The sequence below is a fragment of the Tachysurus vachellii genome, chromosome 8, assembly GCF_030014155.1.
Source record: "Tachysurus vachellii isolate PV-2020 chromosome 8, HZAU_Pvac_v1, whole genome shotgun sequence".
NCBI classification, from domain to species: Eukaryota; Metazoa; Chordata; class Actinopteri; order Siluriformes; family Bagridae; genus Tachysurus; species Tachysurus vachellii.
Window position 1 is genome coordinate 18,695,135 of NC_083467.1, and position 24,458 is coordinate 18,719,592.

The 24,458-nt window shown below is 38.2% G+C and overlaps 2 protein-coding genes across 3 annotated transcripts; both read right to left on the reverse strand.

Moving 5' to 3' along the window:
* Positions 1-267: 267 nt before the first annotated feature.
* Positions 268-8,346, reverse strand: prkag3b (protein kinase, AMP-activated, gamma 3b non-catalytic subunit). The gene is made up of 12 exons (XM_060876743.1): positions 7,848-8,346; positions 3,764-3,806; positions 3,531-3,643; positions 3,176-3,257; positions 2,451-2,509; positions 2,299-2,344; positions 2,146-2,200; positions 1,936-2,062; positions 1,632-1,797; positions 1,478-1,515; positions 1,145-1,291; positions 268-895 (listed from the first exon to the last, which is right to left on the reverse strand). Exons 1-12 carry the CDS (start codon positions 7,863-7,865, stop codon positions 779-781), a joined length of 1,011 nt encoding a protein of 336 aa, XP_060732726.1. The 5' UTR covers positions 7,866-8,346; the 3' UTR covers positions 268-778.
* Positions 8,347-9,563: 1,217 nt separating this feature from the next.
* On the reverse strand, positions 9,564-22,672 carry ttll4 (tubulin tyrosine ligase-like family, member 4). 2 transcript variants are annotated; one of them, XM_060876737.1, is made up of 19 exons: positions 22,557-22,672; positions 18,850-20,273; positions 17,688-17,770; positions 17,291-17,342; positions 16,392-16,510; positions 16,034-16,144; positions 15,799-15,875; positions 15,189-15,383; positions 15,025-15,107; positions 14,746-14,874; positions 14,503-14,625; positions 14,255-14,353; positions 12,330-12,464; positions 12,001-12,138; positions 11,595-11,691; positions 11,258-11,468; positions 11,102-11,172; positions 10,841-10,911; positions 9,564-10,379 (listed from the first exon to the last, which is right to left on the reverse strand). In XM_060876737.1, the coding sequence occupies exons 2-19, from the start codon at positions 20,202-20,204 to the stop codon at positions 10,262-10,264; spliced, it is 3,267 nt and encodes a 1,088-aa protein (XP_060732720.1). In that variant the 5' UTR covers positions 20,205-20,273; positions 22,557-22,672; the 3' UTR covers positions 9,564-10,261. The 2 variants fall into 2 exon arrangements, with proteins under 2 accessions (XP_060732720.1, XP_060732719.1); XM_060876736.1 differs by lacking the exon at positions 22,557-22,672 and adding an exon at positions 21,854-22,041.
* Between the last annotated feature and the right edge of the window lie 1,786 nt (positions 22,673-24,458).

Genomic DNA, 24,458 nt, shown 5'->3' on the forward strand with positions numbered 1-24,458 from the left:
CACATTTATGCTTGGGGCAATTCATATTACCTAAAACACCTACCTAACATATTTTTGGGAAGTGGGAGAAAACTGGAGAAACCGAAGGAAATCCACACAGACATGGAAAGAACGCCAGAGAGTATCCCAAGCTCAGCATATAAATATATCTAGTTATAGATTTAGTTGTGTTAGTGTGTACAAGGGCTCTTCATTCAGGACTAAAATCTCTTATTTAAAGTCAGTTTTCCAATGAATCTTTGGAAAATATTATGGCATCAATTCAATAAATTAAAATAAATTTCAAATTCACAGTATTTTGGTGTGAAAGATCTTGAAAGATCTGAGACCTGAGTGTACTGAGTATCAAAGATCAATGTCGAGATGTTATATTTGTGTAGGTGCAGATATTCAAATCAAATCCTTTGTCCAAAAATAAATAAAAACCCTTATAGAAGCACTCATAATGTGAAGTACTTTATTGGCACAGAGAAACCTTGTCCAGCAAAGTGGTCTCTGGTAAAACCTACCATCAAAATAACACACATTTTATATCAATAAAAGAAATGGCTGGTTTTGAAGAACGACCAATTGTAGTTAAACTGTCAAGCAACACAATTCCAGCAGTGTTCATGCCAGAATACATTCAAATGTGCATGTTATTCCTCATGGTCCAACAGTAGCTTAAAGTTGCCAAGAGAAATATTTACAGGCACACTAGTCAAGATTCACTGAGTTCACTGAAAAATACAGGAGGAAGTAGGAGGAACTGTGATGGAGAGATCACAGTTCACATTTGCTAAGAGAAAAGAGCATCAATACCTGCAGGTGTTAAGACCAATGCCTGCAGCAAGTCAGACAGGGAGATGATTCCCCTCACCATATCCTGTTCATCCACCAGAACTAGACGATGAACCTAGAGGACATAAGACAATCCATTAGATAACGTCAGTAAAATGGATCACCGGATTTTAAATGATATAAAATTAATATGAAGAAACAGAAGTGCGGTTTTCTAGTTTCAAACGCAGATTAAATATAATCCTAACCTAAACAGAATTTTCATGTTGAACAGAAAAATGTTTATGTGGTTAAATCTGGGTTTAATAAGATGTGTGCAGAAAACCGTATCTTTTTATAATCATTTTCAAAGATGGTTGCTGACCTCTGCTTCAGCGATGCGATCAATGATGGTTTCCAGGGTTTCGTGTGGATAACACTTGAGCACTCCCTCCACGCAGCATGAGCGGCTCTCGATCACGTCTCGCATTGTCATGTTCAGGTTATTGTAATTTTTCTGAGCAGCCAGGTTCTACAGCCAACAAAATGCATAATACATACAACCTTATGACACGTCATGGCTATGGTTGGTTTTTAAGGTACTATCACCTTCATTTAAATTCTAGGATGTTGAATTTATTAGTTGCATATTTACATAAACTCATTATGCATTTTATAGCTGATAAATGTAGGAAAAGGAAAGATTGCTTTTACTCACAATGACATCGAAACGGGAGTAAAGGGCCACTACCTTTCCTACGTACAAAACAGACACACATCAAAACAATTATCTGTACCTGCAAGGGATTTTACAATTCAAACATAACATGCAAAGATGTAAACATGCAGTCTCTGAGTGTTCCTGAAAATACCTTGTTCATTTACAACAGGCAAGGCTGACACTCTGCGCTCGACAAACACTGACAACGCCTCATAAACCGTTGCAGTCTCCTGGACTGTGGCAATCCTCTTAAAGGTTCCAATTTCAACATCCTGAATTCGCTTCTGTAAGAATCGAGGCTTTGGGATCATGGAACCCTGGGAAATCCCAATAGATTTGTTATAAATAATTTCAATGGCTTGTTATTTTAAACTGCAATTCATTATATTAAACAAACAATACATTATGTGTTCTATTAAACAGAACAACAATTTGCAATGTGGTAAGATTCTTACAAAGATGTGCAGAAATTTCAGGATGCGTTTGTGGGTCAGAATGTGCAGAACATTTCCTGATTCCGGATCGATAACAGGCAGCCTGTGAATCTTGTTCTTCAGTAAGGAGTAAATAGCATCAAAGAGGCTGATGATAGGGAAACAATTCTGTCACTGTTGAGATACTGGAGGGGGGGGGGGGAATCACAGTTGTGGAGGCCCTAGTTGTACCTGGATTCAGGGGTGATGCTGATCAGAGAGTTGACAGAGTACTGAAGGTAGACCTCTGAAGCAAGATAATAGATATAGGAACTTAAACACTGGTGTATTTTAGACAAATTGACTACAAATGCAAGCTATACAAATAGAACTGTACACAGTCACCTCGCCAGGTTTCAATCTTGTGCTCTTCTAATTCATATATCTGAACCTAGAACAACAATGGAAATAAGGATAGGGGGAAAAAGCTTTAGTTAAGCCATTACTTTAAAAATAAAAAAAAAAATTAAAATAAAGCATGGAAACAACTAGCTTACCATGGGTGATTTGTAATATCTGTGAAGAATGTTAATGAAGTCTGTTATAGTAAGCATCCCTGTAACAACATAAGTAACAAGAAATAAGTATTAAAGAGCTTGGATTATTTAGTGGCTCAAATTTATCAAAGCTAAACAAAAGGAAATGCTACTACCAGCTATGACTAACATGCATACATACAAATAGGTTTGTGCTAATGTTAGAATAAGTAATAGCTTTTGGCACTCAAATCATTCTAAGAAGTAATTACATAATGTAGTGCAGTGGCTATTAATGTCCTGGATAGGGTGTTAGGGATTAGAGCACTGTCTTGCCATTTCCCAAAAGTCACTAGGCCCCAGGTGCTGGACTAAAGTTAGACATCTGGCACCAGAGAGGCTGATTCATTACAAATGAAGCCATGAGTTAGGACTTCTGATGTGTCAGGTAATACTCCCCATAGCATCAAGTATCAAGTAATACTCCCCATTCCTTAATAATGACACTTGCTGGAACACATAATATTAATTTAGGGTGAATAATAGTGACCCTAAATTAATATTATGTGTTCCAGAAAGTGTCCAGCAATAAAATCAATAAAATGCATAGCTTAGAATAGGAGGATCACATAAGAACCTCAGGTGGATTCCCTAAGCATTGAATGTATGTCAGTAATCTGACTCAGGTACACAAATTAAACTTTAAAGGTTAAAGGGCACAGCACTCAGTGCTCAGATCCACATACCTACAAAACACTGCTGCTTGTTGTCCCATAAAGGTGCAGCTCGAACTCCATTAGCGACTAATGCAAAGAATGCCTTCTTTACCTGTATTACAAACCAAAGTATAGAAGTATACTTTTTGTGCAGTATCCCTTATTAAGCGTACAATACAATCATTGTATGTAGTTTACACTTTTATACATTGTAAATGTGTTATATTACCATTATATTACCAATATTGCATGTCATCTTGTTATATCTACATCACTGCCAGCTGATCATCTAAATCAAATTCCATTTCTTATTGAACTTGTTACACCTGCAGGATATTTAAGAATCTGCAAATTAAGTCTATTTTGTATATATGAAGATTAACACCTGCAGTGTTGTATCAAAGATGACCAGTTTAGAGCTGGTTGGTATGGCATCATAGCAGCAGTGGTTCATGAAGAACGTGGTGTAGATGTGTATATCGGGATCCTGAGCAGGCCCTGTAGGAAAAGGCAGTGGAGAGGAACCAAGCTGCTGGTCTGGCTATATAGTTTTTATAATGTTCATGATTTAGAAATGCTTACAAAGATGATGAACACAAACAGCAAATATTTTGATACCTGTAGTTTCCATTGTAAGACCTTCATCTTCTGTATAGGGAGCCTGGAAAAAAGTAAAGTAAAATCTTTGTATTGAGCAGAAAGGATTAGACCCACTGCAGAATCAAGTAAGCATAATGTTCTGCTTCCATGTATAGATCTATGTTTTAAAATAAATATGTATATATTGGATTCCTGTAATATTAGTGTCAGATACTCTACCCATGAGTCCCAAAGCAACTTTATATATATACACACACATTCATACATACATACATACCTACCTACCTACCTACCTACCTACCTACCTACCTACCTACCTACCTACCGGCCACTTTATTAGGTACACCTGTCCAAATGCTCGTTAACGCAAATTTCTAATCAGCCAATCACATGGCAGCAACTCAATGCATTTAGGCATGTAGACATGATCAAACGATCTGCTGCAGTTCAATCCGAGCGTCAGAATGGGGAAGAAAGGTGATTTAAGTGACTTTGAACGTGGCATGGTTGTTGGTGCCAGACGGGCTGGTCTGAGTATTTCAGAAACTGCTGATCTACTTGGGATTTTCACGCACAACCATCCCTAGGGTTTACAGAGAATGGTCCGAAAAAGAGAAAATATCCAGTGAGCGGCAGTTCTGTGGGCGCAAATGCCTTGTTGATGCCAGAGGTCAGAGGAGAATGGCCAGACTTGTTTGAGCTGATAGAAAGGCAACAGTAACTCAAATAACCACTCGTTACAACCGAGGTATGCAGAAGAGCATCTCTGAACATACAACACTTTGAACCTTGAGGCGGATGGGCTACAGCAGCAGAAGACCACACCTGGTGCCACTCCTGACAGCTAAGAACAGGAAACTGAGGCTACAATTCACACAGGCTCACCAAAATTGGACAATAGAATGAAAAAATGTTGCCTGGTCTGATGAGTCTCGATTTCTGCTGCGTCATTCGGATGGTAGGGTCAGAATTTGGCGTTAACAACATGAAACAGGGTTTCTGCAGGGTTTAATCAGTCAAATTTAAGACTTTTAAAGACCTTTTTATGACCATTATGATTTGAATTTATGACCTACACGAATTACGATAAATAACTTCAGTCATAAAAATTCCTTTCAAAAGTCTTTATTATTGACTTTCATTGAAAGTAACAAGTTTTAATATTTAAAGAGTAATTCTATTATTATAGTATTCAACACCCACAGGACCTCCGCTTTCAGTGTTTAGGTTGATCCGAAACCACTGTGTGTGGCACTGGATGCGACAGAAACAGAATCCCGCGCTGTACTTGGACCGGGTAACGTTAGTGACGGAGCCGAACAAAACTGACGGATCGCCTGCACCCGCTGCAGGCCTTTTACAGCAACGATATGCTTTTCCGACTTCAAGGCTTTTGTGCCTAAACTAGACAGCTCCAACGTCTTCTTAAGCCCTATTCGGACGGGACTAGTTTTCCAAACGACGTTTGAGTTAGAATTTTTTTCAGCCGACGTCTGTCATTTCATGTATGTATTCGGACGGGACTAACATCTCTGTGTTTATTACGGAGGTAGGAGTGTCTGTGTTTTACATGTGGGCGTTACACAAGACCACATGTCCAGGATGCGTGGATTGCGTGATCAAATGTATTTTGAAATTAAGTAAATTTACATTTAAGCACTTTAAAATGTAAACATGTTTAAAAATGTTATACACGTTATAATAATAATAAAAATAATAAAAAAAAATAAAAAAAAAATGTAAAGAATCTTTAACATCTTATGGTTTTATATAGAACTTCTTATAAACCCACTGGAATAAATACGTTTTTATATAATTTTCACGTTATGTAATTGACTATAGAAATGAAAGTACTCTTACCTGAAACTGATATTACAGTAGCCAGTCTTAACAATTTACGTGATTTGGCTCTTCTTGTTGATTTAATTTTTTTATTTCTTCGCAGGATAGCAAACACATTTACATCCATTATTGGTGTGCAGAAAGCAGAAACCTGAATACCGGTGCGCTAGGGTTAATACGGTAGTTTACGCTGACCAAAACAGACAAGAAAACGCGTTTTGGAAAAAACATTTTCGGCAATCACAGACATTCGCATTCAGACGGGATTAGATTTCTCAGAGGAGCGTTTTTTGAGGATTTTGCTGAAAAACAGTAGGTAGTTTGCTCTGGAATTTTTACACAGGTCGTGTGAGAAAAAGACAGACATGGCAGATTCGGACGGGATTAAAATCACAAAGTACGTCTGTGAAACTGAAATTTCTCTAACGACCCCCTGTAAAACTAGTCCCGTCCGAATACGGCTTTACACAGAGTGCAATAGGCTTCATAGCGATTGTTAGCGAGGGGCTTAAGCCAGCTACTAAACGCACCGTCTTCGAGCCCCAGATCGTTAAAGGTACATTTTCCCATTGTGATAACCAGGATGATTTCAATTAAACTAAGCAGTGACTCAGTATGATACAGTATGTTCGGAGTTCGCGCGGGTTTCTGTGAAAGTCCTTCCGACAAGTCTGTATGCTGCCGCATGGACCTTGTAGTTCTGGAACGCTGTGATACCAGTGTGAAACCACCCAGATTCCTCATACAGAACTACAACAGGCGAAACAAATGAATGCCATTGCCGCCGCGAGCGCATTTTGATTGGTGAACAAATTAATGGAGAGCATATCAATTTAAGTCGTGGCTAAATGTTTTTTTATGACCTTGTATGGAAAATCCGTACGTTTTTGTGTCTTTTTATGGCCTTAATTTCTTATTGTTAAATTTATGACTTTTTATGACCCCGCGGAAACCCTGATGAAAGCATGGATCCATCCTGCCTTGTATCAACGGTTCAGGCTGGTGGTGGTGGTGTATATTTGGTGGTGGATATTTTCTTGGCACACTTTGGGCCCATTAGTACCAATTGAGCATCGTGTCAACGCCACAGCCTACCTGAGTATTGTTGCTGACCATGTCCATCCCTTTATGACCACAGAGTACCCATGTTCTGATGGCTACTTCCAGCAGGATAACGTGCCATGTCATAAAGTGCGAATCATCTCAGACTGATTTCTTGAACATGACAAGATTCGCATCATGGATGTGCAGCCAACAAATCTGCAGCAACTGTGTGATGCGATCATGTCAATATGGACCAAAATCTCTGAGGGATGTTTCCAGTACCTTGTTGGCCGGTGAGTGTATACACACACATACATAGGTGTGTGTGTATGTGTGTATGTGTGTGTGTATGTATGTATGTATGTATGTATGTGTATATATATATATATATATATATAATTATTTTTTTTTCTTGAAGCTCATTAATAGACAATTTAATAAACAATTGATTCATTGTTTGATCTCCTGCAGCTTGCACATCAGACAGTGGCAATAGAATTATCTACAGACTCCAGATGAGATACTCTTACCTCAAGATGTAGTAGAGTATGGATTGGGAAATAAAGTAATAGTTATATATTGTATGTCAAAAATGATGACCATTATGGATAGAACCTACCACCCACGTTGTAGGGAATATTCAAACCGATGTAGCAGACTGATCCAACCACAATGTAGCAAGGGCTGCTATAGGAAGTGATTCCTGTCAATTGCTACTAGTCTTTACAAATCATTTGATTTAAACAATTGCACCATACAAACAAATTACACTACAATCGCTGGATATTGTTTTTGTACATCATACTTCCAGTCCTGTATTTAATCCTATTTTATACTTATATATTCCTGTCCATTTTCCTCCCTATCCATTCTAGTTTGATCATCAGCTCTGCTTCCGCATGCTTTGAGTGGCTGCAACAACAAAGAAAATTCCCTGAAACGACTTGACTGGCAAACCGTAAATAGTTAGTCATGATAATAATACCATTACTTTTCAGTGAACAAAAAAGTCACAATCCAAAGTAGTAACTTAATATACATGGCGCCTAAATAACCTATGACTGCAGTATTCAGATGACCTGTGCATGGCATGGTTTTTAACCACACACCTCACTTACCTCTATTCTTCACAGTATTTAAATTATTGTATCCTATAATGTCTGCATCACTTATGTCTTCCATACACTTGATCACACACAGTGGCTTTGTGTCTTACCTTAAGAAAAGGGTCCATGTCTGTACGTTAGAGGCTCTGTTTCATTGCATAGACTTAACCATACTCCAACTGCTCTTCAGTCACCCTGAGCAAAGCAAAGTGGTACAGCACTGGCTAAATCAGGAGGTGATCCAGGCATGCAAAGGCCTGACCAGGCCAATGGGGGAAGGGATATCATGCATGTGTGGCTGTTTGTGTACACACAGCAAATAGGGTGGGCTGCAGGGCTCAAATTCCTCACTAGGAGCTTCTGCAATAACTTTGGCTAGAAAGACTGACAGTTACTGTGGTGCTGACATGACCATGACTCACTGAAAGAAGTGTACAGTACAAAATCATTTTCAAATAAATGCCCAATTATCATAAAAAAAATGTAAATACATGGTTTTGTGATACACTGAAGACATTTGGTTTTGAGATCAAAAGATTAATATTAAACAATAGATCCGAATCACAGCTTAAAATTCCTTATATTGACATCATGATATGTTAAGAAACTTAGAACTTGACATATTTTGGTGACAGACCACCCAATGTTTAGATGAGCGCACACAGGAACAGAGAGCCAAAAAACCCCACAATATTAGTTATATCTTGTTATAATTGCATCAAGCCATCGGCCCACAAACAGAGCCTACATGTTATTCTTCTTTGTTGCACAGCTTCTTTCAGTTGTTTATTTTTTGACATTTCTCCCTTCACTCTCCTCGTCAGGAGGTGAAATGGTGTTCAATAAGATTAAGTCTTGGCCAATCCGAAACCTTCCACCTTTTGCCCTTGATGAAGTCCCTTGTTGTCTTGCTGCATGATAATTTTTCTCCAAATTGGCATACAGAATGTTTCTGTAGATTTCTGAATATTTATTCAGCAGTATACAACAGTAAACATCAGTGAACCCATTTAAGAAGCAGCCACGCAAACCCAAGTCATGATGTCTTGGACCATGAGCAGATCTTTCCATTCTCCTGGTGGTGGTTAAACTTGATTCCAGTACTTTCGTGTCTCATGCATTTCTTCCAATTTGGCCTTCTGATCCTTTGTGCTAAAGAGTGACCTCTATATTTCTTTTGAACAGTGGCTTGTGATACCTTCAGTCCCTATTCTCTCTCTCTCTATCTAATCTCTCTATCTAATCTCTCTATCTAATCTCTCTATCTAATCTCTCTATCTATCTATAGCTAGCCCCAGTAAAGCTTTAGGTAACTAAGAAATGAGTCAATAACTGAAAAAAGATGAAGTTGAAAGGGATCATGGGAAGCTGTACCAGTGTCTAAAATTCAGCATTGCTCTGTCAAGATTTGTGCCTCAGTTAATAGCATTTGTAACTATAACCATTATCCATTATGGAAGTGGCTATTTTTATCTCCCATGTGCCTTGATGGGCTTCATGCATCTGCTGCTCAACTCACTGTCTGTCTTCTAGTATGGCCCAATGCTAGCCTTTAACTCTAAGAATCTTTTCAGTCAGAAATTTGTTAGAGTAGCAAACTGAACACACATACAAGCTGACAGATACTGTATAGCCTAAATGAAATGTGCATTAACCCATGAAGTCTAACCGTTTCCAGGAGACTCGCTCGTATAATGGGCGTCAAGCCAAAACACAAGCAATGAGTATAATAGGAACTGGTTCTAGCTGTTGCTACATACACAAAGTAACTACAAACATTAGGATGGTTGTGGCATCTGTAAACCAAGCATCACGTAGGTTACAAATAATTTGCCAAGCGATTTATTTCAAATACTTTTAATGTGAAAATCCTACACCAGATATTTATTTACCAAAGATAAAATGAAAGAAATTAATTTATAAATTAATTAAGTATTATTATTACTGTTAATACAATTAACAAGAACTCTCTTTTCCAAAATTTGCTTGTCAGTTCTAAGTAGTATTGACCCTGGTGGTCCTTTCCAAAATGTAAACAAACCAAGAAAGGAACCTGATTGGCTCATGCACATAGGCCTGACTCCAGAACAGCTCCTTTCACCAGAAGAAAAGCTTGCATATATAAACGACGCATACACATATCGATCTTTGTGCTTCAAACATGTCTACTAGTCAGTTCTTCAAAAGCGTACCTTTAGTCTTAGAAATGGTGAAATAGATATGTGATTAAAACAGTCAGCAGTGTAGTCAGCCAACTATGAACCCGACTTCATGAGGGGGCAAAAACCTAATTAACAAATCTGAAGGGAGAGAAATATGTAAAAATAAAAATTGTTTGTAGGACCTTCTGATAATTCACAAACCCCAACACCCTCTACCAGGCTCTGCAAATGTGCAAGTATTCATGCTTCTGTGCATTGTTTGGAAGCCCTGGGTGAAGCCCTCACTTGTCTTAGATTACATGACTTGTCTCACAGGTACAGTGAGGCAGACTGGCGTTGGACACATTTCAGTTTGGGCTCGATTATCCCTTCAGACTAATGTCTGGAATACTGGAGGTCACTGACTGAACATCATGATCAGACCACTCATCATCGTCATCTTCATCCAGCTGGGAGCTTACACACTGACTCACCGTTGCACTGACAGACATACAGAGGATTTAGAAAACACAAATACATCATGAAAAACAATTGAAAAGGATAAACCTAAGAAATATTCATTCATTCATTCATTCATTCTCTACCGCTTATCCGAACTACCTCGGGTCACGGGGAGCCTGTGCCTATCTCAGGCGTCATTGGGCATCAAGGCAGGATACACCCTGGACGGAGTGCTAACCCATCGCAGGGCACACACACACTCAATCACACACTAGGGACGATTTTTCCAGAGATGCCAATCAACCTACCATGCATGTCTTTGGACCGGGGGAGGAAACCGGAGTACCCGGAGGAAACCCCCGAGGCACGGGGAGAACATGCAAACTCCACACACACAAGGCGGAGGCGGGAATCGAACCCCAACCCTGGAGGTGTGAGGCGAACGTGCTAACCACTAAGCCACCGTGCCCCTACCTAAGAAATATTTAATGTCTTATTACCTTGATTTTGTAAGCACTGTCTTGGTGCACTGGAGGTCTGATTGGTGTCCAGGGTTGGATTTTGATGACCACTGGGTATCAAAAAGAAAAAGCAAATACTCCACCATTAAATACTCCACGAATGTTACTTTTCACCATAACAATAATTGTTACTTTTCCCTCTCCTATGATGCTTAGGAGTCACAAACCATTTGGACTGAAACAGTGGACTGTCAAATTCATTGTGAATTATAATTAAGTTATATTGTACTGAATACCTACATTATGTGTCGAGTCAGCAAGGTTCCCCAAGTGTACTCTTTTCTGACAGAGATTTCTCAGCAGTTCAATACCTAGACATAGAGCAGCATACATCACTGATAGCCGACAATAACCAAAACCACACAGCAGGAGTCAACACCCCCCCCAAACACACACCTTCTCTTCGGTTTAGATAGTATTTCTGTTCCCAATGGTTAAGGAGGATATTGAGGTAGCGAGGATGCTCAAAGAAACGGAGGTAACGGAAGGAGGCAGGGGAAGGAAAGACGCGTTCAAAGTCTCCCAGACGACTCATCTCATCCTCACTCTCAGCCAGAACACGCACATCATCAGGGGTTAATACTTCCAAAATTGTTGAACAGAAATCCTGCAAACAGCACAACAGAATATTTCATAACACAAACATCTTATCAGACATTGGGAAGCGGCTACACATGATACAATGATGAATAAAAATCCGATAAGAATCTATAAAATTTAAGTGTGTGCATACCTGGTCTTCAAACTTCTGGGTGAGATAGAAAGCTCTTTTCAGTTTCTCATCAGGGTAGAGGTCTGATCTTGGTCGCTCTTGTGCTCCTTCATTCAAACTGAAAACAGTGGCAAGCACACTTCACCGTTACTCCTGAACAGTACACAAATACTAACCAATTCATCTGTTTTTCTGTTGTAGCAGTGCCTCACGGTGATGCCGGCAGCAGTGGTAATTATTATACATTATACATCATTATTTGTTATTAAAATGTGTGATTATTTCTGATCTCTACATTTCTGTAAACACAAAATATCTGCCACTCATGTAATGAAATAAAAGCTGAACATTATGAAGATTAAACAAAAATTAACGTTTGAAAAAACAATACATGCAATCGCATATATTAATCTTTGTGGATTCTGACCTGCTGGAGGAGCTGCTGCCACTGCTGCTGGAGCTGATAATGTCTTCTTTCTTAGGCAACACAAAACCAGCTAAATTCAGCACATCACGGATCATTTGGCCCTTAATACTAACATCCAGCGGGCTGTTGGAGTGTAAGCTGTACAGGAATACAGATGGATATAATCTACTGAACAATTTCTCATTGCATATATCCTTTACAAACCATGTAGCATAAACATTTAGTTAAAACAAAATAGTGTATCTAAAACACAAGGCATACACATACATGACGATTCAGACTAAAAGCAATGTAGCAGAAATGTATCAGGGTGTTTAGCTGATCAGTACCTGGGAGAGATGTTGACTTCGAGAACCCATGGCTTCAGGTTTTCATCCAGCATGATATCAAACCCAAACAGCTCGTGACAGCTGTATGGGGATCGCACATTTTTCTTTACCAATTTGTTTACATATGGATCGGACCTAAAGAATATGAAGAAAAAACTATGCGTTATTTAAAAAAAACAAACAAAAAACAAAAAAACAAAAAAAACAAACAAACAAAAAAAAAAAAACACTGTACAGTAGTGTCATCATGAGAATCATTAAAACTTAAAAGGGTCAGATATATGAAGAAACAAATGTGCACTAACACCCCGTGAAAGCCTGTGTTTTGTTTTAACAATATTGAAAGATTCTAGTAATATAAATAAACAAATAAAACCAAAAGAAAAGTCTAATTTCTTGAGGAAGTAGTAAGGACACCCCCACATTTGTACTTAAAATAGATCAAATTACCTACAGGTAAATCACATCAGGTACGAATTATTAGGACATTGTTACAGAGCATTTTGATGGAGGCTTGTCATATTTAAACCTCAGACATTTAGTTTGGATTGCTATTCATTGTTGAAGTGAGAGGTATCATCATGGTGAGATCCAAAAATCTCTCTGAGGCCTTCAGAAAGATTGTTGATGCTTATGAGTCTGGTAAGGGATATAAATAGATCTAAAAATAATTTGTAATCAGCCATTCCACTGTCACTGGAGAACATTTGAAAAACTGGAGAATATTTAAAACAACTGGCAGCATGGCCAGATCAGGCCGTTCAAGCAAATTCTCCCCAAGAGCCGACTGCAGGATGCTTGAAGAAGTCTCGAAAAACACTATCACGGGACCTACAGCAAGCTCTTGCTACAGTCTACATTCAGAAAGAGACTGAACAACTGGGAGGTGTGCAAGGAGGAAACTTTGCTGTCTAAAAAAAAAAAAAAAGACAAGGCAAGTTTGCCAAAGAACACAGAGACAAAGGCCAAGGCTTCTGGAATAATGTACTTTGGACAGATGAGTCAAAAATTTTAATATTTGGACATCATAACAGGACATGTTTGGTGTAAACCAAATACAGCAATTCAGCAAAAGAACCTCATACCAACTGTGAAACATGGAGGTGGAAGTGTTATGGTTTGGAGACGCTTTGCTGCAGCAGGACCTGGTCAGCTCACCATCATAGAATCCACTATGAAATCTACATTGTATCAGAAGGTGCTTGAGGAACATTCGAGACATGTGAGATCGAGCAAAACATTGAAGATGAAAAGGAACTGGACCTTAAAACATGACAAAAACATTCCAGTAAATCCACCAAGGATTGAGAATTCTGGACTGGTCAAGTCAAAGCCCAGATCTAAATCCTATTGAGATCCAGTGTGGTGATTTAAGGAGTGGGGAAACTTTCTTTAAGTCGATGTCAGAAACTGGTAGATGGCTACAAGAAACGTCTCACTGAGGTCATTTCAGCCAAAGGGGGAAACACTAGCTATTAGGGCAAGGAGTGTAGTAACTTCTTCCTCAGATCAACACACATGTTTCTTTATTTCTATTGTTTTAATAAATTAAAGTGATTTTTTATTGTTTACATGCAATTACATTACTTTTATTTACAGGTACAAATTAAAACAAGATCAGAAATTGACATGCTGACATTTCATAATAAAGAACTGAATATTTAATGGGGTGTTCTAATTTTTTCACATAACTGTATATGTGACGAAGGCTGCTTTTTCTTCAAATCAATCTTATACTTTGCATGAAAGTAGGAATAGAAAAATACTAGCTGAAAAATTGTATCCCCCATTACAACAGGTGTCATGGCCACATGGTCCTCTGGCAAACATAACAACTGAGGCTGGTAATGACACTGGCTTATAGGTTGAATGTTATAGGTTCAAAGATCTTATCTAAGAACTTATGTGATACTAAACAAACTTACGCAATGATGGTTTTAATGACCATATCCTTAATCTTCTCCCAGATAAGAGAGGTGATGATTCCTTTCGAGTCCAGATATTGCCATAGTGCCTTCAGTGCCCTGCAGGCAACAAAGTTTAAACTTTTTTTGTGACCACCACTGTAGCTAATGTCAAGCTATGGATAGAGATAAACTGGTGTTTGCACAGAAAGCCTGAAATCTGATGATAAAAACAATGTGACTAAAAAAAAATTATAATTTTGATTTACCATTTATGGCCCTGGCAGGCCTTGTCATCACTGTTGGCCTGATACTCAGAGTTCTTCTTGTTCACACTGTAGTTTGTCAAGTGCATGAATTTGTTGTCAAGGCTTTTCATTGAAGAGGAATATCTGTAGCAAAAACATTAAAAAATAAATATTTATTAGGAAAAAAAAAGTGTGCACATTACAAAAGAGGCTACTTATTATTTTGTAAAACACATTTCTGCACATAATCTTTAATTGGCTTACTTGCAGCTTGCGAAGCGGACAAGTCCATCATTAAAGATGTAAACACGGAGTGGGTCATAAGAGGTCACGTATACATAGATACGCAGATCAAATTTATTCCCACTAATGAGGTAGGGCTTGTGAAGGTATCTATGTGAATCAGAGAGGTGATTCAGTAGAGTACAAATCAAATATCAAGACAAGATAAAAAACCTGAAATGTGTCTTCTCGTTTTTAGATTAATTCCAAACCAAAAAAAAATCATGCTGTCGGAAAGCTATATGAGGTTTAAAAACTCACCTCTGTACAAGGAGAGGTCTCTTGCGTGGTATTTGACTCCACTTGTGAATAACCTGAATACCAATTCCCCGGGCTGAAGCAGGCTGTAAAAACAGTAAACGTAATGCACCACTGGATATTTTATTTTAAAACAGTTTAATAATGACCAGGAATCCAAGCAGTACCGGTTTGATGATCCATTTTTGCCGACACCCTCCATCCTCCCATGCCTTCTTCAGCAGTTTCATGTCCTGCGGGAGCACAAATGAACGTGGGAAAAAGCCAAACTCACGCTTGCCAAACCGTGTCTGCATCTTGGACAGGTTCCGCCACAGACGGTCTTTCCGTCCAATCTGAAAGGAACCCGGAAAATGATTCAGCTGCAAAACAGAAAAAAATAAAATTGTGAAAAATCAATAACACGAGTTAATAATGAACAGTAATCTGTATGCAAATACAATGTGATATTTTTGTTGATTTAACTATGTACAAAACCTCAGCATTTAATTTGGACTGAAATAATAAAAGTCCACTTCATTAACTAGGTATTTAAATGTTTTAAATGGTATTTAAATGAAACTTCCTATATGACTCCAATATATTTTATTCCTGAATTAAAGCTGACATCATTTCTTAAACATTTTTCTGCCGTTGTCCCATTTTTGTGTGTACTGCAATATGGTAAATCCTTTTAACTGATTGTTAGATCTTTACTGTGCATCCATAAATACAGCTTATACAAATCATTAACATGGTTTGTCACTGATGTCAGTGATGCCAATGTTGACCTCTGACCTTCTGGTACTCTCGTATGGCATTGAACATAGCTGACTTCATATGATGACCCCAGCAGCCGAGCCAGTCATGACTCTCTGAAATAAAAAGCCTTTTTGTAAAACTTCTGTGCTGACAAAGACAGTGAATTTTTAAGTGACTGGAAGGTAATTAGTAATTTAACATGAGTATAATGATAACAACACATTTTATGATTTTTAGAAAACTATCAATACATGAAAATAAAACGACTTACTCTTGGTGACTTTGAAATGTGATCTAGTGACTGTCTGCCTGACAATGTTAGGAGTGACACTACTTATTTTCCATTTCAGAAGACTCCTCTGCTCAAGAGGAAGCAGTTCCACTGTAAACACCAACACACAAAGTACAGAAGAATTTACCAAATATTTTGAAATACAGAGCATTTTTTACTTAAATTTCAAACAAGTTTAATTGTTTTTATCATTGTTTTATTTTGTACAGCAATACACTGTTTTTAACCCTTAAATATAGCCATGACAGTTGTTAAAATAAACAAGATATTTCTAATCTATGACAATACCATAAAACTGAAAAATTAAAATTAATGTTCAAGTAATGTGTGTACTGACCTGTTTCATTGGCTCTACTAAAGTATAATGTAGGGGGCATAAAGGGGAACAGGCTTGGAACCAGTGCTGGCTTCACCTCCTGAGCATCCTCCAACTCACACCTCATAGGCTCATCAATACTACAATACAGACAGAATTCAATACATATAAAGAAACAGAGTGGAACATCAAACCTGATTAAGTACAAGGGCAAATGGTTAAGACACAATGTTATATAATATCAAATTAGAAACACAACATGCATTTTAGCATAGTCAAAAAAATCTAATGACAAAAATAAACCCCAATTCAGACATAAAATGTGAATATTTTGCAACCAGCTTTCAAACAACAATCCACTATCTAGCACTAAAAGAATAGATGATTTTTTGCCTTTTTTTTTTTATAGATACATTGTCATCCATCCGCAAGCTTGAAAAATTCCAGCCTAAAAATTTTAATAATTTCTCATAAGCCTAATCTAAAACCACCTAGCCATTTATTTACAAGGAACCTTAAGTTCAGGTTCTACAATGATGATTAGCACAAACAGAATAGCTTCAGGTTTCAGGTCCTCCACAACATAAGCATTTATGTTCAGTAAAATAAAAACAAGTCTACCTATAAAAAATTAAAAGCATTAGCTGGGGTGGAACCTACTGAGAGCAGCCTTGACAATTGGGTGATTTTTCTACTGACCCATGTGCTTTTCAGCTTATTCTCCACAGTACCCACCAGAAAACTACTAACAAAATAGAGAGACTTCTCTGTGTTTGCCATAACCATGAGAAGGTCAGGTGAGAGAACCATGCAGTGATTAGAATATGAGCTAGTATGTATTCGCAGCTTTTTCTGCCATTGGTTAATGCAATGCAAAAACGTCTACCAATAAAATTTTATATAGTAAACAAAAAAATTACTTTGATGATGATGCCATAGAGGGTGCTAAAGAGGCATCGGATTCTGATCCATCTGCAGAAAAAACATTAATACAAACATGAAATATGATGTTTACATTTTAACCTGAAGGGTACATAGAAAAAAACAGAGTCATTGGTGAACAAAGCCAAACAATCACAACAATTAATGGAAGGGTAAATAAATACAAATAAGTGTGAGCAGTGCTAGTCAGTGGTTAAAATTTGGACTTCTTATAAGAATACACACATCACTTAACCCTCAACTGCTCAGTTTATAAATGAGATAAAGTCTCTCTGGATAAGAGTGCCTTGCCAAATGCTGTAAATGGTCATGAACCTGTATTAAACAATATGGTTTGAGGTAGGAGAAAATGGAGAGTAAGAAAAGGACAGTTACCATCATTGTCACTGCAGACATTCTCCAACTCATCTGCAAGCTCATCTGAATCAACGTCCCGCAACACACCAACATTCACCTGACTGAGACACAATAAGACGATTGTTACTTTTGTTTTTTGTTTTTTTTTAAATAAAGTAGGTCAATTCATGTTTAGTAATATTAAAATGCTTAGACAACAATCATCAACATGTTTTAAAAAAGGTATATATAAAAAAAAGTTATCCATACAAAATAAAAAATTTGTATAGCTTCATAAAAAAACAAAACAAAACACTGATATAGAATTACAATTAAATCTTAGGATGGTTGACACACTCACTGAGTAAGAAAAAACTTGGTACATTTTCCAGTAAATTATTGACAGGGCTCAAGGCAGCCATAGAATTTGGATTATTCAATATTCAAATGGCCAAAATTTTGCAGACACCTGACCATCACATACGCCTTCTGAAAGTCCCAATACAGATTTCCATAGTCCTCTTTGCTGTTATAAAAATCTGCACTGATGAGGAAAGACGTTTTGGAACACTGGTCATCCTGGAACAGGTTTGGGCCTCTTGTTTCCAGTGAATAGATATTGTAATGTTACAGTATACATAAATGTCTTACACAATTTTGTGGGAACAGTTTGGTGAAGACCCAAATAAGGGTGTGACGTAACCGGAGTTCAGGTGTCCACAAACCTTTGGACATATAGTGAAGATGAAGATACAGCATCTTGTTTTCAGACCAAAAGGGACTGCATATTTATCCTAAACAACTCACAACAGCTGTCCTAATACTCAGGGGCAATTGAAGAACTATGCCAATTTGGAATAATCACAAATAGTAAAATGTGATACAAGTCATTTCATGTTTATTTTTATCAAGCAATGCACAAAAAACAGCACCCTAAAAAAAATGAAGGCACAGTTTGCTATTCACACTGAGGTCAAATGTCTGTGAATGGCACAGTGTGAAGTGGAATCCTTTATCAAGGAAAGAGCTATACAACTACAAAGAGCCTCTGGTTCTCAACACACACACACACACACACACACACACACTAAAGCAAAGCAGACATTACCAGTTGAAAAAAAAAACAAAACAAAAACACGCACGCACGCACACGCAAATACACACACAATGAGCTAAACATGGAGGATCTGCTCATACTCACCCCATGACATCAGGAAGACCATCATCAACAGTCAAAGGGCACTGGCTTGGGTCCTCTTCTGAAGTGTGCCGACAGCAGTCCTTTGTAAGATGTATGGCAGAGATCTGGTTCATTACTGAGTAAACAGTGGGAGACTGAGGAGAGTCCATTATGCACACAATGTCCTCTGAAATGGCACATGTACTGTCCTGATTCATTCCGTCACTAGGAGAATTTTCATCTAGGCAAAGGGCATCGGAAGGATGTGTGTCCATGTAAAACTCTTCACTCCCGTTAAGAAGGCAAACTGCAGAGGCTTGTGTTGCAGAATTGGCATCAGTCCTTACTTCTCTCCTGTTACTCTGAGAATCAAAGTTGGCTGTCAGCGATCCACTCAGACCATTTAGTGTCCTGTTGTTCACAAGTGATATGTTTTTAGTGAGCTTTCGTACAGCTGGTGTAAACTCTACCTCAGAGCTGGCCTTCCTCATTCTTTGAGGTGCTTCACTGGCTCCATGCCCCACACAGCATTCCACTATATGCTCATTCTCTTTAGCATCCTCAGCCACAAGCTTGTCATACTCAGAGAAGTCTGAAATATGGTTTGGAGGCACATCTGTGTATTTATCCTCTAAAGGCACTACTGTTTGGCTGTTTTTTATTGTGTCTGCTTTAGCAGAAACCAAAGCACTAGACTTTTTCAAATGTTTTGTCTCTAGCCGGGGAATTATAGGCACCTTGGCAGTGGAGGACCGTATAACCCCATTGCTGTTGCTTCGGAGCTTACCTCTAGACCACGGGTAAGACTGATTTGCAGGCATAGTTTTCTCAACTATCACAGATACTTTGTGAGAGGATGTCTTGGGTGGTGAAGGACAAGGAGGATAAATTGAGAGTGGAGGTACAAAAGCTCTTTTTCCTAAAAGTCTGGACTTTAACCTGAGAGGGCTCAGGTGCCTGTGTGACTGATGAGCATGGATAACTGGCTCCAGAGGATAAGTGCTTTGACATACAACAGAAGAACCACCAACATTTACTGAGCTTTTTGACACAGCACTATGCGGTCTTGTATCCCTACTACTGCTGCTGCTAGAAGGACGAGCACCTGTGCTTTTGGCACGTACAACCCCCGCAGGCACTGATGGAGAGGCACGCTGTGAAGATATCCCTGAGAAATTATGGGGCCGCTCATACGGCACTTTCACATGAGGCCGAGGTAAGGAGTCACCAAAGGATGAAGGTTGATGCCATTTACTTTCAACAGGAGCAGAAGATGCACGAGTTCTGGACAAATGCACAATTGCAGATTTTGCTTGGACACTCAGGGTTGGCTGTGATGCCCCCTTTCTGAAGTCCTCAGCGCCAATGGAAGCCATGAAGTGCCATTGTACTCTCTCCTGGCATGGACTTTAATAACTGTAAGTGGTGACTCACCATACCTAAAACTAAGGAAAAGAGGAAGATAAATCCCAAAGCAATTAGAATATTGTGTTTATACATCATTTTTGACAAAAGTCTTAAACCCCAGTTTGAAACGTGAGCAAAATGCACTGTCTTATTTATTCATCTAAATTTTAGTATAAAAATAAAAGAAACATTTACACATTTTTTATCTAAAGTTGACTCGCACAAACCTCTCTTAACAGCCATTTTTTGCTTATAACGGCAATGTGATAAATAGTCTTCATCGAACACTTAGAACACAAGAGATTCTATGGAAATATAATTTTATTATTTTAATTTAAGCGTACACAAGGTAGTATTTTAGTACTGGAGCATATCTGGGATTTCTGCATTAGTCTATTTTTTGTGGACTGCATGTGCTTATGTGCAGAACTAAAAAAATCTATAATATTTTATATAATACATTCTAGAAAATAATCACAACCACAGATAACATTACCATCATGTCAAATCAGACTGGATAAGATGATTCTATTATACCCTGTGTTTTTACCCAGTATAAAGAAAGCTTTTTCCTATAATCTCTATTCCATCATCACAAAACCCTAAATGAATCCAAGCATTGACTGAGGGCCCGTTTACAAATACACAACCATTCACAGTAATTATGAGAATAACAGCTAAACACTAAATGCACGAAGCCAAATTCAAAATCCATTATAAAGTAAATAGTCTAAAAAAAAGTTAGGGGATAAAATCAACTCAAATTACTGCAAAATGGCCCATTGAAGTTTCTAGTCAACACTACCCATAAAGAGCAATCAATATGTCTGTGCTCCATTATAAAATTATTTATTTTGATCCATCATAGATCCATAGTGTCTTTTCATCACAAAGCCACTTATTCACTTTTTGTATATGGATTTTAAAATAAAATGATTACCTTAACTTTTCTTTTTATAAACTCAAACAAAAAAACAACGCAATTTCAATAACTAAAAAGTACACAGCACAGAACACAAATGTAGACACTGTTAAAAGAAGATGAAAGATAAACAAACACATCCAGGTTCCCATTGATTGTGCAGCCTTAGAATAAAACTACTGTGTGTTACAATAAGGTATGTTTAGTTGTATGATTAGAATAATGAAGCCACTCTAATATGTGTGATGTTTACTGAGACATCTTAACCCTTGTGAATTGACTACAGCTATTACAGACATCCTCATCCACCTGTCTGGAAACTTCTGGGGATTTATTTTACGTGTGTGTGTGTGTGTGTTTTTGTCTGAGAGAGTGTGTGTATGTGTGTGTGTGTGTGTGTGTGTGTGTGTGTGTGTGTGTGTGTGTGTGTGTGAGAGAGAGAGAGAGAGTGTGTGTGTGTGTGTGTGTACAAAACGTAAAAATTGGATACTGGTATCAAAGCAACATTTAAGACGATTAAGTGTTTCACTTTACTTACTAAAACGCCTTGATCAATAAGTTCAGAGGAAGTCGGCTCATTTTTCAGCTTCCAAGATGGACATTTTGTACAAATCACGTGTATAATACAGAGCTATTACTGTCGATGCTACTTGATCGAATAACTAAGCTGACTTTAACATACGTGCTCATATTTACCATTTATGAAGAGATTTCAGCTCTACTCGTTGCCCACCCGGCTTGAGTCAGCAGTTTATCAGCCATAGACCGGTTCAGCCATGTGAGTTAACCAGAGCGCACATGGACCACAAATCAATAGCTGCTCTACCCAGGGCCCGGGTTACACTGCGCATGCGCAGAACTAAGCGAGCAGTGGCCTGATCCAAATCTGGTACTAATCCCCGTGTATGTGCACTACACATGATATGGAATAATAATTTCTAAACGCTATGTAGTGCAATACATGTCCAAAAGGATGACATTTTGGGCTTCATAGAACGTATGAACACCAATCATCTGGCTGAGCTATTATTTTATTTCACTAAGGCTGCGTCTCAAACCGCACACTATATAAAGTATCGGTTTGGGACGCGCCCTTATGTCTGTGAGGCCAGTTAGCAGACGTGCTAACTCATGGTTCTGGGTGAAAAATGAACCTTTAAAGCACGAAGAACGTTGATAACACGAACACGTATTATCATGAGAATCTATGTAGTAAACACGGAGACACTAAAACTACATTACAGTTAAACTACACAGGTATCTAACACGCTAGTTGGCTAACGACACCAGGCCGTTATAGCGAAGCTAGCTAATGTAGCCAGATTGTGCTGAGTAATATTGTCTAATACTAAAGAGGAGCTCCTTTCTACACCGACCGTGTTTACCCGCCTTTTCTTACCTGTGCAGAATGTCAAGCGGATTTTCTGTCTACATTTCGGAGCAGTAGCTTTAGCTGTGAGGTGAACCAGCCGTCTATAGAGGAGCTGTTCTCCTTCATTTAAAAAAAACAGAAAGAAAAAAACCGCGCTAGTTTTTTTTTTGTCTGCGCGAGCGTCTGCCTGTATCTTAGCAACCCACAGTACCCCTGCAGCACAATGTGAATTCATTCTCTCTCTCTCTCTCTCTCTCTCTCTCTCTCTCTCTCTCTCTCTCCTCTTTCTTTCTCTATTTCTTTCTTTATTTCTCTCTCTCTCTCTCTCTCTCTCTCTCTCTCTCTCTCTCTCTCTCTCTCTCCCTCCTCTTTCTTTCTCTATTTCTTTCTTTATTTCTCTCTCTCTCTCTCTCTTTCTCTATTTTTCTCTGTCTCTATTTCTTTCTTTATTTCTCTATTTCTTTCTTTATTTCTCTCTCTATTTCTTTCTTTCTCTCTCTCTCTTTCTTTCTCTATTTTTCTCTCTCTCTATTTCTTTCTTTATCTCTCTCTCTCTCTCTCTCTCTCTCTCTCTCTCTCTCTCTCTCTCTCTCTCTCTCTCTCTCTCTATATATATATCTATATATATATATATATATTTCTTTCTTTATTTATCTCACGCTCTCTCTCTTTCTTTATCTCTCTCTCTCTTTCTCTCTCTATTTCTTTCTCTCTCTCTCTCTTTCTTTCTCTATTTTTCTCTCTCTCTATTTCTTTCTTTATCTCTCTCTCTCTCTATTTCTTTCTCTCTCTCTCTTTCTTTCTCTATTTTTCTCTCTCTTTATTTCTCTCTCTATTTCTCTCTCTCTCTCTCTCTCTCTCTCTCTCTCTCTCTCTCTCTCTCTCTCTCTTTATTTCTCTCTCTATTTCTTTCTTTATTTCTCTCACGCTCTCTCTCTCTCTTTCTCTATTTTTCTCTCTCTCTATTTCTTTCTTTATCTCTCTCTCTCTCTCTCTCTCTCTCTCTCTCTCTCTCTTTCTTTATTTCTCTCTCTATTTCTTTCTTTATTTCTCTCACGCTCTCTCTCTCTCTTTCTTTATTTCTCTCTCTCACTCACTCACACACACCGGTGTATAACCTTCTCTTTAAACTTTGTCAGTTTACTACCAGACTGTAAGCTATTGTGATATTCACTGATATAGCAAATACATTTATTTTATAAAACCATATTACATTTGCCCGTGACCCGAATAGTTCGGATAAGCAGTAGAAAATGAATGAATATTACATTTGATACCTAAAATCCCAGTGAGAGAGAGTCTGAATTGTCTCAGAGGCATTCCAAAAACATTACATGTCATTATAATCAATTCGATGTGTTGTTTATTATCATTAATCAGACCAGGATCATATCAGACAAGCTAGCCCATATCCATCACTGAGCCTTGTGTGCCCGTGACCCTGTCTCTGGTTCAAAAATGTCTTTCACTGGAGCAATAGTGGTAGGTACTAACTACTGCATACTGTGAACCCATAACCAGACTGACCTGAACTGAAAACACACACACACACACACACACACACACACACACACACACACAAAAGACACACATAAACAAACACACACATTCAATATACATCTATGTTTACACTACCACCCATATAAACACTGTTTTTGTACTGTTATTTTATGTGTACATATGTTCAAAAAATCCTCTTACTGCATAATTTCTGTCATTTAACAGACACCCTTATCCAGAGTGACATACAATTTATACACCTGAGCAATTGAGGGTTAAGGGCCTTGCTCAGGGGCCCAGCAGTGGCAGCTTGGTGGACCTGGGATTCGAACACTTCCGATCTGTAGTCCAACACCTTATATACCTTATACTTATATTATGTACAATAAAAGCTTCTTGACCTGAAATGAAAATGCCACATGACCAGGC

Excerpts from the sequence above, each read along its gene's own strand:
- ttll4 (XM_060876737.1), bottom strand. The coding sequence starts at position 20,204 with ATGGCTTCCATTGGCGCTGAGGACTTCAGAAAGGGGGCATCACAGCCA. Across the intron at positions 17,343-17,687 it reads TGTCTGCAGTGACAATGATG|ATGGATCAGAATCCGATGCC; the intron begins GTAACTGTCCTT and ends TTTTTTCTGCAG. Across the intron at positions 15,108-15,188 it reads AAAAATGGATCATCAAACCG|CCTGCTTCAGCCCGGGGAAT; the intron begins GTACTGCTTGGA and ends CTGTTTTTACAG.
- prkag3b (XM_060876743.1), bottom strand. Across the intron at positions 2,201-2,298 it reads CAAGATTGAAACCTGGCGAG|AGGTCTACCTTCAGTACTCT; the intron begins GTGACTGTGTAC and ends ATCTTGCTTCAG. Across the intron at positions 2,063-2,145 it reads AGCATCACCCCTGAATCCAG|CCTCTTTGATGCTATTTACT; the intron begins GTACAACTAGGG and ends CCCTATCATCAG.